The sequence below is a fragment of the Phalacrocorax carbo genome, chromosome 13 (assembly GCF_963921805.1).
Source record: "Phalacrocorax carbo chromosome 13, bPhaCar2.1, whole genome shotgun sequence".
In the NCBI taxonomy this organism is placed as follows: domain Eukaryota; kingdom Metazoa; phylum Chordata; class Aves; order Suliformes; family Phalacrocoracidae; genus Phalacrocorax; species Phalacrocorax carbo.
The window spans coordinates 14,393,168-14,407,920 of record NC_087525.1 but is presented as its reverse complement, the minus strand read 5'-3'; the positions used below and the strand labels follow the sequence as shown (position 1 = coordinate 14,407,920).

General features: G+C 45.9%; 1 protein-coding gene across 1 annotated transcript; it reads left to right on the top strand.

Moving 5' to 3' along the window:
* The first annotated feature begins 11,716 nt into the window (after window positions 1–11,716).
* Window positions 11,717–14,429, top strand: LOC135315639 (retinal homeobox protein Rx-A-like). Its single transcript, XM_064465009.1, has 2 exons — window positions 11,717–12,031; window positions 12,121–14,429. The coding sequence occupies exons 1-2, from the start codon at window positions 11,717–11,719 to the stop codon at window positions 13,045–13,047; spliced, it is 1,242 nt and encodes a 413-aa protein (XP_064321079.1). The 3' UTR covers window positions 13,048–14,429.
* The last annotated feature ends 324 nt before the right edge of the window (window positions 14,430–14,753 follow it).

Here is a 14,753-nt window from a genome sequence, read left to right as displayed (position 1 = left end):
TGTCTCATGCTTTCCTTAGAGCTTTGCTACCTGTTTGCTTGACAGCGACTTTGACAGGGCGAGAAATGTTGACCGAGCCGTTCCCTCTTCTTGCCTGAAGGCTAAATACAGCTGCTCTTTTAACTATGTGTTAATGGCATGCCTGTCGAGCTGTTTTCTTCAACAACTAACGCAGCAAGTCCCCAGGTTCTCCCAGCAGGAGCACTGTGCTGCAGAAAAGGGTGGCTGTAGAGGGCATTGGCTTTGCATGTGTTTGGGTTAGTTCTGTTCTGAGACTGTTCTGTTTCCCTCCCTCTGTATTTCATTTCCAGCTATTCCTGCCCAAAGCACTGTGATTTTTTTGCTGAGGTGTTCCGTGGAGATTACGGGACAGTTTGCTAAGCTATTCCTGCAGTGGTAAAACTTGCTGGGAGGCCATCTATAGAACCGTCGAGGTTGGCTACATGGAATACCCTCTGCATGAAACACTTGCCTGGCTTGTTTTGCTGATGCAGAGGAAACGCGTGTGTGGCTCCACCTACAACATCTTGGTATCTGGCAGAGATTTCTAAAATTCAACATATTTTTTGTCTCCTATTACTTAATTTCTTGTTCTTCAGAACATTCTACACAAATTGTTTCTGCCTGCCTGTAAATCCATGTCCAAAGGTTGTGCTGAGATCCTGAGGAGGCCTGGGCTTTGCAGTAGGAGTGCCTAGGACTGCCCCACACAAGGAGCTCTGCCCACACGCCAAGAACAAGTTCTAAGGGCATAATTAAAGCAGTTTTATTAGCATGTAAACAAAAAGCAGTGGCTTTTTAAAAGGATGGCTGTGCTGCTGCGCAGAGTCGACTGGAGAGGGCGGTCAGCAACCAGGCGCTGCTGTAGCAGCAAGGTGTTGGGAGGAGAAAGGTGTTGCCATCTCGGCCATGGGGTGTGTGACCCCCAGCTGGGGTTGGGGAGGCAAACCTGTTCCCTTCCTACTGCCCCTTGGAGGGGGACACACGCCTCGCGCATCTCTCTGGCTTTGGTGGCCAAAAGCAGCCAGGTGAGGTCTGAGGTGATGTCATGTTAGCCTTTCTGCCACGCTCCAGTGAAGACTGCCCGCGCTGTGTCGCCTTGGGCAGAGGAGGGGTAGCTGGCTTACTTTTCTTTTTCCTTCACCAACAATAATTGATTTACATTTTTATTAAGTGATATTCATCCTGGCCCGGATAGACCACGATCACAAAACCCGCTAGCCCACACGCGGCGCGCCAGAAGGGGCCAGTCTTCGTGTGTGACAGCAGCCCCCACTCGCTGCCAGCCTTGTTGACACAGGTAGCTCTACCAGCCCTGGGCGTCTCCACAGCCTCGGACTGGAAAGTGAAGTAGTTAATGAAGACAGCTCCCTGCTCAGACCTTTTGTGGGGGTGGACTTCCAGCGATTCCATTTCTAATCCAAGGCAGCGTCTTTGACCTGACTTTTTAAAAAAGGCTGTTTCTCTTGGCAGAGAGAGGAGGCTTTGGAGTATTTAGGAAGGTGAATATAGTTCCAGTTTTCATAATTAAAGCCTGAAGTCCCGTAGCATTATCTAGTCTGGCCAGCACCAGCCATTAAATATTACCTTATTTCTCCGAATCACGCTCAGTAACTTGCATTTCCTTAAAGCGTACTTTTCAAGGTGCGTTTTATCTTAACTTTGAAGATGTCAAAAGACAAAGAATCCAGTGCTGTCAATGATTAGTCTTTCTTGTGTTTCTTAAGCGATGTTAGTATGTACTGAACAACTAATTTTGAGGAAGTAATTTTCCAGAGTCTAGCTGAAAAGCTTACTCTATTGTATTTTGCAAAATATTTGAATTTATGCCTTTGTGTTTTGGACCAATAGGTTACCTACCTATTTCCTACCTTCAGGTATTTGTGGCCACAACGCTCAAAACGTTATTTGTCAGTGAACTGCATTTAGTATAATCTAAATTGGAAACTACAAATCCCAAACAGTTATGTGAATTATTGAAGAAATGCAGAACCAATTTACTTTGCCAAGTTTACAGGAAATAAAACTATTTCTGCATGCTTTACTTCACCAATTGTAACTTCTGAGATTTCTACATTTTTCCTTTCCTTTTTTCTTACTCAGTGCCACAAAGTGACTGCATGAAGACCCGGCACGCTGTTACGAGTTGGCAGCTCTCAACAGCATACTACACACCGAAATATCAGCAAGGCTGAGCGCAGCCAGCCAGCTCGGGCAGCTCTGGCCACGCTTACCAGAAGGCAGATTTAGATTTATAGTCTGGAACATGTATCTCTGTTGTGACAGGATTAACACTGCTCCGTGTTCTTACCCGGGCTTTTCCTGTGCTGGAGAACACGCAGATATTGGTAGCTAGCGATCGGCACAGCTGCAGTCACAATGACAGGGCTGTGCAAGCATTTGAAGAAGATGAGCTAATCCAGCTTTACCCTGCTTCAGGCTGCACAAATTGCTAAATTGAGTCTATTTTTATAGCAGTCAAGGCCATAGACAAGAGAGAGAAAGTAAAACCTTAAAAAACAAATTGGAAAGGAAAAAAGCGTGCTCCTTCATAAGTGCGTACAAATATTTTTCTTTCACTTGCATTACTTGGCTTAGATTTCAAATTAGGTCAGTAATTAAAGCCGCAAGTACTTTTTAAGAATCTAAGACTGAAAGGGATGTTGGTTATGAGATCAACTGGTAAGGCTACTGACCGTACAATAATGTGAAAATGGGGTGTATGATCCTCTTTGAGGTTTCAAAGACAACTCTATAAGTTTTCAAAAACATTTATCACTGAAGTTGTGTCCGTAGGGTCCTGGGGTCTCCTAGTGATGGGCTACATAAACTGAGATGGGCTGGTTCTGCTGGAAACAATAAAATGGACCAGTGCATTCTTCCTGCCTAATCCCTGAGGCATGGCTGGTTCATTTCACACACCGTTTATATCAGTATATCACTCCCTTAGATTTTCAAATACTAAGTTTCTGTTGTACCTAGTGGTGGAGAAAACTTGTTCCTCCTTCAGTTCAGAAGCATTTGCTATCTCTAACTTAGAGATATTGACTATCTCACTTTCATCGGGAAGTACAAAGGGTATTTGCCAGGTAGTCTGCCTCTTTTGTTTGGTGTTCTTGGTAGATGCCAGAGACTAGATAGAGACATGTTAGCTCTTCTGTGTCTTTTAAAATTCTTTAGCAAAAAAAAAAAGTGGGGGGCGGAGGATTAGTCTAATTCAGACCAACCTTTATGGTGTGAGTCATCCTACTGGAGTCAGAGATGTGACTTGTGTCAACAGCAATTTTCTGTATGGGGCTTAAGGGACTGGGCTCCTTTTAGGAAGTTACTTGGAAATAAACTGCAGCCAACTTTAAACTAGATTTGAAGCTGGTATTTAAGAGATGCATTCAGTGAAATTACCTAAGGAGATGGAATTAACAATAAAACATTTTTAATCAGAGTTAAGTGACACAATGCTGTAATGAAACTACTGCAAGCAAGTCTGATTCCTAATGTAACTAGTTAACACATGACCGGTCCTCTATAATTTTTAATGGGGAGTTAAAAATTATGTCACTTTTATCTTTTAGTTCTTGGACTAGAGAAGCTAAGAAAAAGTACGTTCTTTAAAAATATTTCATGTTGCAATTTGACAAGCATTACAGTTTCAAGGTCAATGGTCAAGATTTTCAGCAAATTCCCATACTTACAAAAAAAGAATGTCAAGAGGAGTGAGACATGCTTAAGAAGTAGCAACGGGGTATAGTAATGCTGCTTGTTGTTGTAATGAATATTCTTTGTGACTTGGAAGTAAATAAACCTTTGCACATATCTCTGCTGTGTCCTTGTCATAGGTAAATGGATTCCTTGGCTGTTTGATAAAATTAGTTTTCTTCTATCGTATTTTTAACACAATTGGGAGCGTAATTCAAGTCTTGGAAATTGTCAGCTATGAAGATCCCAGCCAAATACTTCATTCTTTGCAAAGATTAAGAAGTAAGTAATACCGATGAGCTATAAAGGTATGAATTTCTCGTTGATTTTACTACAAATTCAGTTTCTGCATTTTAGAGATGAATTTATGTCAGAGTTCTGTATGTTCATCCTAATGCTATCACTGTGGGATTTTTTCTGTTATTAAAAAGGAACAGAAAGGTGAAACAGACTTTTTTATATTGTGATGCGCTTCAGCTTCATGATTAAAAATTCTCATTAAGCCCTTCTAAATAGACAGCCAAAGCTCACCAGTCTGAAGTCAGGTTGCACAGAGAGCTTCAGTTTTGATCACAGTTGTGCATTTTACAGTTCTGTATTTGTTTTTACTGATACCTGATGGAAGCCAATAACTTTAGTGCTCCTAAAAATATTTTGTGAACATCTCTGGTGGCTTTGTTTTATTGTGTGAGGTAGCTTTAAAAAGTTAAACAGTAACAAGTAACATCCATTATAAAGCTCAGTTTATAAAGGTTGGATTTATGCCACAAGTATTGGGTGGAATTTTTTTAATTGGATATATGCTACAGGTATTTGGCAGGATTTTTTTTAAAGGTATGTGGGCAAAACAATATTTTATGTCATTTGGGGAAGTTATTTAATAATACTGAACATACCTTGCAAGGATAAATTACATGTGACCAGACAGCCTTGTTCATATTGGTCATATTAGAAAAGTCTCAGTAGTTTAGACTATTCAAAACTGTATTGCATGCAGATAAGGGTCCGTGACTCTGCGTACCAGCATCCTCCAGCATTATAGACTAAGTGGTTAAAACAGGCTGAAGGAGTAAGTCTCCAGCCAACCATCAGCATTTGGATGCTTTGTTCTGTTCTTTAACCACTTGATGACAGTGCACATGTATTTTAATACATAGTATTTGGTATCTGATACCGCTTCTTGTTTCTCTCTGAAGGAACTCCAAACTTTTTCTTTCTGCTTTCTGTTTTGAAAGACGCTGCCTTAGGTTGCCAAGTTCTTCACATGCATGGTAGTGAACACAGGACTGCAGTGTTGGGGAAAAGGAAAGGTTTCCAATTAGTTCACTGTTTTTGAGGGTCTCTTGGGACCAGCTAATGCATCTTTATTGTGTTTCTCAGTTAATGAACAAGCCGTGTCAATTGACACAGTTTTCTAGCTCTGAGGTTTGTTTCTTTTTTCTACATGTCTAGCACAGATCTAGCAGAGAAATGGGGTCACAAGCAGGTGGGTTAGATGGGTGTGAAGCACATTGCAGTACAACCATACGGGTGGGGATGTTATTCGGGAGATGAGAAGGAGTAGGACTGACAAGGGAGGTTAGAGCGATAGTTCTTTGAACAGGGAGGAGAAGACTCCAGACAACTTGTCTCCAGTCCCAGCAGACTAGCCTTAAGGCCAAATTCACTCATCTTTAGGTGACTAGTTATCGTAATCAAGTTCGGCAGACTATGATGTTGCGATTTGTAGTATTTCTATAGTATCACATGGGTGTGTTTGTATTCTGCCAGCACAAGAAAAAGACATAGTCCTTGTCCTAAAACATCTGCAGTTCAGAGGTCTGATCTTCTCAAGTGCTAAGAGTCCACAAGTGTTCCTGGAGCTGATCTGGCATCTGCCAGTAACACAAACAGCACCGGTGAGGACGATGACCGTCAGTCCCTCACAAAGGAGAGGAGACAGGGAAGGAGACAACAGCAAATACGAAAGGATTGCCACAAAGTAATGCAGACTGTGAACCTGACCGTACTGGGCATGAAGTACCGCTGCGTTTAAATGGAATGATATTTATCTCAGTGGTGCTGGAGCAAGTGAGGGCTTGCCAGACTGAACCTCACTCAGTAACCCTCCGGGGACCCAGGCTGGGTTTCAGGAGGATATTTTATGCACAGTTTTTTTATGTTTCTTAAGGCAGGATTTTAGCGAACACAGGTGTGCTACCACAGGGGTTCCTGTGTGGCTTTTCTACTCAACATTCAAAGGGGTACAAGGATACTGATAATCTATGCATTAGGCTTATTACAAGTAGAAATCCTGCTCCAGCCCATTCCTGTGCTGGTGCGGACTCTGCTCTGCTGATTTGCCCTTCCCTGTGGTCACCCGAACTCTTTACAGGCTCAGGCTCAGCCCATGCAAACTCTAGCTCACTGTTCTGTGCGGCTGTGTGAGGTGGGTCTGTCCCACAGGAGGGAGATTTCCCTCCAGCAGAGCAGGAGACATTGCTTTGTGTGAGAGTGGGAGCACTAATCATTACCTTCCCAGCAGGTCTGTGCTATCCCACAGTCACCTCCCAAGACTTTTGTTCTACTGCCCACAAGAAAAATGATCAGTTTTGGACACCACCAGGCTACCACTTAATGAAAGACACAGAGTTAGCAAATGTGGCTTCGGTTTTACCTGGGGTCTCATTTCCTTTAAAAGTTAAGGCAGCCTTCTCTCTGAAAGGGGCGACAATTTCTTTCAGGATTGTCACAGGACTCAAAAACTCACCAGAAGGCAGCATGATGACAGTACAGGTAAGGAACCATTCTCAGGTTCAGCCAACAGGTGACCATTATAGCTCAGAAATGGGACCCTGGAGTTCGGTAGGTAGTTCTGTGACATGGTCAAAAAAGCAAAGCAACATTAGGAAAGCAATGGAGAAAAAAATAATTATAATAATCATAATACCTAAAACACCATGGTTCATCTACATCTTAAATACTGAGAGTCATTCTAGTCTCCCTATCTCAGGAAGAATATTGTAGAATGGAAAAAAGTTCTGAAAAGAGCAACAAGAATGATGAAAGGCATGAAGCAGTTGCCATAGGGTGGGTAATTGTGGATCAGCCGCCGTGAGTAAGATGGGATTTTTTCAGTCTGGAAAAGAGGTGGCTGGAGGGGGCAAGTGATGGGGTTTGATGAAATTAAAAACATGGGCAATGTGAACTGCTGGAACCAGCAACGGTCATGTCACATGCTTGTCTGGGAGGCAGCAGGAACCAAATCATTCCAGCAGGCAGCCTGTTAAGTACAAATAAAAGTGGTATTACATATAACACGCAGTTAAGCTGTGGAAGTCAGAGGATGCTTTGGAAGCTAAAATTTTGTATAGTTTCAAAAAGCGACTGGTTAATTTCACAACAGAGAAGCATGTTGTGTTTTCTGTACACTTAGAAACTCTCGTCCACCTCAGGAAGCCTCTGGGCTGAAAATAACAGACGTCATCATCATCATTACCAGGTAAAAGTACCACTACGGTGCTGACTGAGCTGGTTCTAGGTACCTGCCTTCCCTAGACAGGTGTCCATTTTTGGCCATTGCTGAAGAGGTAAATATCAGGCTAGACAGACATTTTGTCTTAGCAGGTATGGCCCTTTTGGTATGGTTGCCCCAAATTTCAGATGCTTACAATCAATGCCATGATTTTTTTTTTAAAGGATTAAATATCAGAAAAACTTCAGTGTGAGATTATTGGAAAGGTATGTGAAACTGATCTAATGCCTTTTTCACTTTGAAATCTGGTGTTTTAATATGAACCTAGTCAGAGCAAGACTTAAGGGTTCATGTTGTTTTCAGCAATATTGTTCTCTTCCATCTTCAGGTGTTAGAAACAACATTAATTTCAGGTAGGAAAGAAGGCTAGAGCAATGCTTTGGCATAATAAAGGCGTGTAGTGTAAGGGAAAGCCCAGTGGTGCTGGTGACAGAGTTCTCCCAAGAGCCACTTCTGGACTGTGGAATGAATGCTCTTAGAAAGAAAGGATTATCGTAAGATTTTCAAGGATTATCATAAACCCTCTTTTTGCTCAAGGTGTGCAAAATATGTCTCCACCCGGCTTGCCCTGACACACCATGGAAGTGTGCATGTCTGGCCATTGAATTCTTTTCAAAACAAGACAGGCTGCTCTGAATGTTCCTTCCCCTGAAGAGCAGGTGAGAGCACAACGGTGACTTGGCTGCTCCTGTTCTTTGGAGGGTTCCTGGGTGCGGCTGGCTGTGACAGTGCTGCCCACGGGGAGGAATCTTTGTGGAAGAGAATCCACGTTGTTTTGCTGAATTCCAGAGTTTTCTGTTTGAACATGAAATCTCTTTTCAATTCTCCGGGGTTGCTTTGTAACATTTTTATTTCAGTGATGTAAGAGCTGCCTTTTACTGCCAAGCCCATAATTAAAGCAGGGTTGACTGGTAAGTAATGGGCTGCAAAAGGTGTACCAAGAGATAATTAAAGATGCACTGCAGATAAGCAGGGCATGAGCATCCTTTTTATGAGGTGTTAATGTCTGAAGACCAACTAGTGAAATTGATCTTGCCTCCTTCAGGATGAAAGTTCTGCTTAAACATCAATAGCATTGTACTGCCCGAGAAAATGTTTGATGTAGGGATTTCCAGAGGGTTGCTCTTGTCCTAAGACTCCCCAGGTGGGCGCCTGGTGCACTGGGTCGTTTGGCATCCTGTCATGCTAGCATGGTTTGGAGGTCACCTTTGCACCCCCTAATGCTAGGGCTGCTCTGGAGGGGCAGAGGAGCTCCCGATGCCCTGATCTGGACTAAGATAGATGCAAAACTTTTCTGAGAGCCATTTTAAAGAGCACTGTGGCTAGTCCTTGTCTAACAACTGTGTGGTCTCTCGTAAATGTCCTTTACATACATATCCTTAATTTTTGTTGTATTTTCAGCATATTCCACGTGCGATTTGGATTCCTCTGTGGACGCAGTTATACCACAGCTCTGGCATAAAGGAGCACTGGCAGAGGACACAGTGAGAGGGACACTTGGACACTTGAGACATTTGGACTCTATGGAAATCTATTAGCAAAATTCCATGGATTTTGATGGGAGCCTGAAGGCAATCTATGAAGCAAAGAGATGGTTCTGTTAAGCATGTTGCTTTGGGTATTCCTGCTTCTTTCCCTGCATACTTCCCATTCCCCTATTTGCAAAATGAATGAAAAATTCCAGATACTATATTCCCAAAACAATTTAGAGAAGAGATGGGGGAGCTCACAAACAGTTTGGTGTTTTGTTTTTTTTTTATTACGACTGACATGCGACAGCACGACGATGCCAAGGGAACACAGGCAGGAAGGGCTGGTCAGTGTTGTAGCCTGGATTTGGGTATGGTCAAAGTAGCTGTAGCAGAAATTAGCTCTTGTGTTTGGTAAAGTCCATACGATCCAGCAGCAGAGGGGGGAAAAGGTGGGGGAGAGGCCAAGATTGCCATCTTCTTTCCTGGAATCTCACTTAAAAACAAAACTCGCAATCTAAGTCTCTATCAATTAGCATTGCAAAGAAAATCTCTGAAAATGAAGGGTGTAAAGAGGCTGCCTGGCAGAGTGCCTGAAACAATAACTCCGGGAAGTGTGAACTGCTCTCTCCATAGCCAGAGGATGTTAACAAAAGCCTGGTCTGTTTGACCTAGCTAGTGGTGATGGACAGTCACTATTAGCAAGCAGTGCAAGTCGGTGCAAGCCTCTGCTGACTCCTCCTTATCTCTCTTCTGCACTGGCTGTGGCTATAAGGTGTATGTGTGTGTTGGAGGGGGCAGCTTCCCTCTCCTATTGAGATCAGTATTGCAGGCTGCCTGCAGGGTCAGCTTTGTGTTGTAGTTATTCCTACAAGATGATGTTTTCTGCCATGAAAATTGGAAATCCGGAAAGAAAAATGACAGCATTTGTTCTAGCCTTTCCTGTGGCCAGACTGAACGAGTAAGCAAGCTCTCTTGGTACCCTACAGACATCCTTGATACAGTTTTCGTTATGCACCCCATGGACAGTTGTAACAGAATTGCAGAGGGATGGGAAGGTCATGTGTGATTCCATAGTTTCTTCTGCCAGCTTAAATCGGGGCTCCCCAACTCTCTTTTACCCTCTGCTCCTGTGTATCCCCATCCCATGCTGGTGCATGAGCTAAGCTCATCACAAACTAACCTGGCCAAAAAAATGTGAACGGTTTATGGAAGGAGTAGCTCTGTGAGTTGGCTCATTTTCTAGCCAAGCGTCCACTGGAGGTGGCTTGCGCAGGACTGTGTGCGAAGCCATACGGGGGTTTAAAGGCAGGTAGAATTGCACCCTGCATGCTTAGGACAAGGAGTAGCTGCAGCTGGATTTGCTGTAGGCTGTCAGTGAAACTGTGCCACCAAGCTTTGTATGTCTGATTACTGCATCTGAGCCTTCATCCACCCCTCCCTATGTATGTACTAAAAGTGAAGTAAAGTAAGTAAAAGAGTATTAAAATGGAACTAAAACTGAAGGGCTAGCAGCACACCTTGACTGGACCTAGAACTGATGAACCACTTGACAGCTGGCTGCTTTTTTCTCCTCCCACATGTAAATTCTTGCCTAAATACAAATTTATTGTTTACATGGAAAGGAAAGACTCCGAACTATTCTGGAACTATGGGGAAGAAAACAAATCTTGTGGGATGTACCTGTGCTATGACAGTCCAGGCTTATGGGAATGATACAGTAGAGGAAAGGGGAGGAGCACCGAGAAAATGCTTCAAGCTGTTGTTTCCAGATGTTTTGGACTACACGCTGTGGTCACAGACAGCGCTGCTGAAGGAATCCAGTCTCTGGAGTACCAGACTCCCAGGGCCTGACTGTTGCCCCCATCTGGGAGGGCATTCAGTTTTGTTGTGAACCACTGTGGTGGTGCGTGCAACGTTAAAGCCCTGGCCCAGCTCAACCCCAAAGTGGCTGCTTGAATGGCAGACGCACCGGTCCCTGCAGAATGCAAGCAGTTTGTAACAGCTTTGCAGATTGCTTTGCCCTTGTACCCTTCAGCTTCAGAACAGGGTGGAGCAGGTCGCAAGGCTGGAAAATGAATGGGGACATGTTGAGATGAAAAACACATGAAGTAATGATGCCATTGTTCTTGAACACCTTCAGTGCTAGCCATTAACGGGCTCATTTGACAAATTATCATTTGACAAATTATGCTGCTGTTCTAATCCTGTTCTAACATCTAATCCTTTTCGGCATTGCAACTGTTGCTCCCCCTAAGTCCTTATGTCACTCCTGGCTCTCTTAAATAATATTTCTGGCCTCGCTTTTGGATTAATATGTTGGCCATGATTTCACCTTGGGCTGAAAGCACAGACTTTGCTTGTTCTGTACATGACTTGGATGAGTAGAGCTGTCTGGAGGGGAAAAAAAAAAGCGGCCCGAGGAGAGGGAAAGGTTGCGCTGAGCTCTTCAGGACATGTTCTGGAGGGAGATGGCTGCTTCTCCACGAGCTGACCCGGGAGGCTTTGTCCTTTGCTGTGTTTGATGCCATGTCTAGTAAAGCCACCAGAGTTTTATTTACTGCAGTTAAGTCGATGAGAAAAGTCCCACGGATGGGAGTGGGAGCAGGGCAGCTAAATGGGGAAGACAAGGACGTGTCAGGCTTCTATTACAATAGCAGCCAGGATGGTTTCCCTTCAGGAGAAGGGTAGTTTAGAGGCGTCCCCGCACCCGGTGGAGCCCCGGCTTTCCACTGGAGCCCCAGATGTGTGGTGCAGGGAGAAGGGGAGGTGGAAGATAACTTCATTGAATTATCCACCCTCCATTTGAATTAAAGAAAGGCAGATGGGTTCGTGGCGGCGGCGGGGGCTTCTCCGGGAGACGCTTTGGCTCCTTTGATGGGGCGAGACCTCATTATGTGTATTTTGGTGATGGGATGACAATGGAGGTGTGGGGGCCGGCTGTGAGTCACCCTCGGGGGGCCGGGCCGGGCGGGTGGAGGGCTCTTAAGGCGGGGAGCGGGCTGTGCCGCCCCATCGCCCGCAGCCCCCGGCCCGCATGGAGCTGGCCAGCCGGCCCCCCAGTCCCGGCCCCGCTGGTCAGCCTCCCCGGGGTGCGCCGGGGTGGGGGGTGGCTGGGCCGGGTTTGGCTGGGCCGGGCCGGGCAGCCCCTGACCGCCTCTCTCCTCTCCCCTCAGGCGAGGCCCGCGCGCGCCCCAGCGCCGGGCGGGAGGGCGGCCGCAGGAAACGCACCACGTTCAGCAAAGCCCAGCTGGAACTGCTGGTCCGCGCCTTCGAGAAGGAGCCGTACCCCGGCATCGCCCTGCGGGAGCAGCTCGCCGGCCTCACCGACATCCCCGAGTCCAGGATCCAGGTGCGAGGGGCGGGAAGGGCGGCGGGGCGGCCCTCCCCGGGCGGGCGGGCGAGGCGGGGGCCGGCGCTCACTCTCTGCTGCCTCGGCAGGTCTGGTTCCAGAACAGGAGGGCCCGGCAGCTGAACCACAAGAAGAGCGAAGCCGCCGCTTACCCCAAGCCGGCCTGTGGCAAGCAAAAGCCGCCCCGCTGCGGCGGTGGCTGCCAGGACAGGGCCCCGGGGGCGGCGCTGGGTCTCGGGCCGGACCCCAGCCTCCTCCGTCCCCAGCCCGGCCTACCGGGAGGGCACCAGAGCTTCTCGGGGCAGCCGTACTCGAGGCTCGATACTCATTTCAGGAGCCTGGATAACACTTTTGGGGGGCCGGGTCAGACCCCGGCTCATTTCGGTCTGGACTGCGTGGGAAGAGGGGTGCCGCTGGGGGCGGGAAGCGTGGGGAGCCCCCCTCAGCTCTCCCTCCCTGCGCAGCAGGTGCAGGAATACCTGAAGAAACCCTTCCCTGAAAGCTACTGCTCCGACGCAGACGTGTTCCAGTCTTGTAGAGAAGATCACCAGTACTTGGCAGCTAAAGAGAACGTGTATAGGAGGCCTGTCATGAACTACGTGAATGCTAACCAGGGCCTGGGCGATGAGAACTCTTTGTATATCAAGTCAAACACTTCTCCCTTTGGGAAGGGCTCCGCTTTCAGTTATGGTGAAGGGGAATATAAGCTTGAGCTCGAGCCGATGAGGCACAGCCCGCCCCTGGTTACGGCTAGTCACACCGCTCTGCCTTTGGTACTCCCAAAACACGAAGGGGGGTATCAGGGGACACTCGCCGCTCCAGCCCCCTCGTATGGGCAGCAGCAGCTGCTGGAGACAGTAAGTGGCTATGACCCTCACTGGCTGGGCGGAAGAAACGAAATGTTGGGAACAGGCTTAGATTCCTTGTTTGAGCAAAACGGGGAGCAAGGTGGGCCAAAAAGTTACCTTTTTGCTTTTGGCGGCCAGAGTTCAGCGTGTCATTTGGGTCAAGTGTGAAAGTGACAGTGTATCTGCTTGCCCGATGGAAAGATCAATGTGGGATTTTATTTTTTTTTTGTTCGATTGGCAGTGCTGTCCCAAGCGGCTGGAGGTTTTGCAGGTCTAAGTGTGGAGTGCTTGCTCTGAGGTGTGTGGGCTGGCTGGGAGGGGAAGAAGAAGCAAAGCTTCTCCAGGAGCATAACTTGCTGCCTCCCCGTCCCATCCGATGGGAGCTGTTGCCAAGCTGCTTGCAGCATTCCTGCACGCCTTTGGTTATCGGCAGTTAACTTCACGTTAACTTGCATGCACAGACTGACCTTCTTCACAAACACGGCAGTACTAGAGATCTACTCTTTCTGTGTTCAGACCGTGCCGGAGTAATTCTGCCGAGAGGTTTGGGACTGCGGCACTGGTTTTGTGGCCTTACCATATTGAGGGTTTTTTCCTATTCTGGTCAGAATTCACTACTTTAACTTAAGAAATCTGTAGAAAACAGACTTATAGTTTTTAGTGTAGAAAGCGTTAACGTGAGAGGGCTCCAAGCATGGGAAAAGCAGTCGTGGTGGTGGCAGGGGACGGCTCACTGGGTGTGTTTGCGTTTTAGGTGTGCTCCTGATAAAGAACACTGCCGGTCTTTTCCTACATACTTAATGTATAGTGTTTTTATTTAAAAATGACCACATGTGTAGCCTTTTAAAAGGCAGATTTTTATTATTTCCTTTTGTATAATTTTTTTCCAAATTATCTTTTTTTTAAAATTGTAATTTTCTATTTGCCAAATGAACGTTTTCTACCTGGGTGATAATGAACTTGTAGAACTGCACTCACATAAAAAAAAAATTACTGTGTTCCATCTTTGCACATTGAGCCTATTTTTAGACTTCTCAGGATGCACGGCTGTCTGGAAGACAGCTGTAGGATGGAAGAGTTCTTCATGTGCTGCCGTGTCTGTGCATTAAAGCAATATTGGGCCTAGGAAGCTGAAAACTCTACATGCAAATCCTTTTTTTTGCGCATTTAAAGTGTGGCTCTGGAATATTTTAAGTATGCCCAGATTTTAAGACAAATGTTATTAACTTAATGACTTTGTTTATAGAAGAAAAGATACATAGTAAAAATAAACACAGACCATTATTTTATTAATAAAGCTGCTATCTCTGTGACAAAGCTGTCTCCTGAAGGTGTGTACACAAGAAGTTCAGAAAATTAGTCCTGACTTCAGTCAGTCATTGTTAGCCGTAGCTGTGAAGAAGTCATTTAACTTTTCTGCCTTGACCCGAAGAATCAGAACACGTTCCTGCAATATGGAAGAACCGTAACTTCCGACAATAGCTGCAAGGTGCTTTGAACACAAACAGTTTGACCTGAGCGCCAAGTACAAGGTGTTGAATGTATTTATAATTGTATATATGACTACTTTGGTAAACTTTTGAAAAACTGTGCATTAAGACTTATTTATTTACATATACCCTCTCCCTCATAAGGCCTACTTAATGGGAAGTGAGCCTTGCTCCTGGCAGGCAGCACCGGCTCTCCCCATGGTATCCTCCCTGCTGCGCTCACCAGGCATTGACCAGCACCCTCTTACCTCACAGGGGTCTGAGGTAAATAATTGGGGGGGTTGTTGTTACAGACTCTTAAAGTGAGCCTGCTCTCTGCAGCGCATCCAGCTCCTTCCCCCTCTCACTCTGTAGACATCCTCTTCTGTCAAATCTCACAAAGCC

Bases quoted from the DNA above. Each gene is read 5' to 3' on its own strand.
- LOC135315639 (XM_064465009.1), top strand. From the start codon at position 11,717: ATGGAGCTGGCCAGCCGGCCCCCCAGTCCCGGCCCCGCTGGTCAGCCT. The intron at 12,032-12,120 runs GTGCGAGGGGCG...CTGCCTCGGCAG, and splicing joins TCCCCGAGTCCAGGATCCAG to GTCTGGTTCCAGAACAGGAG.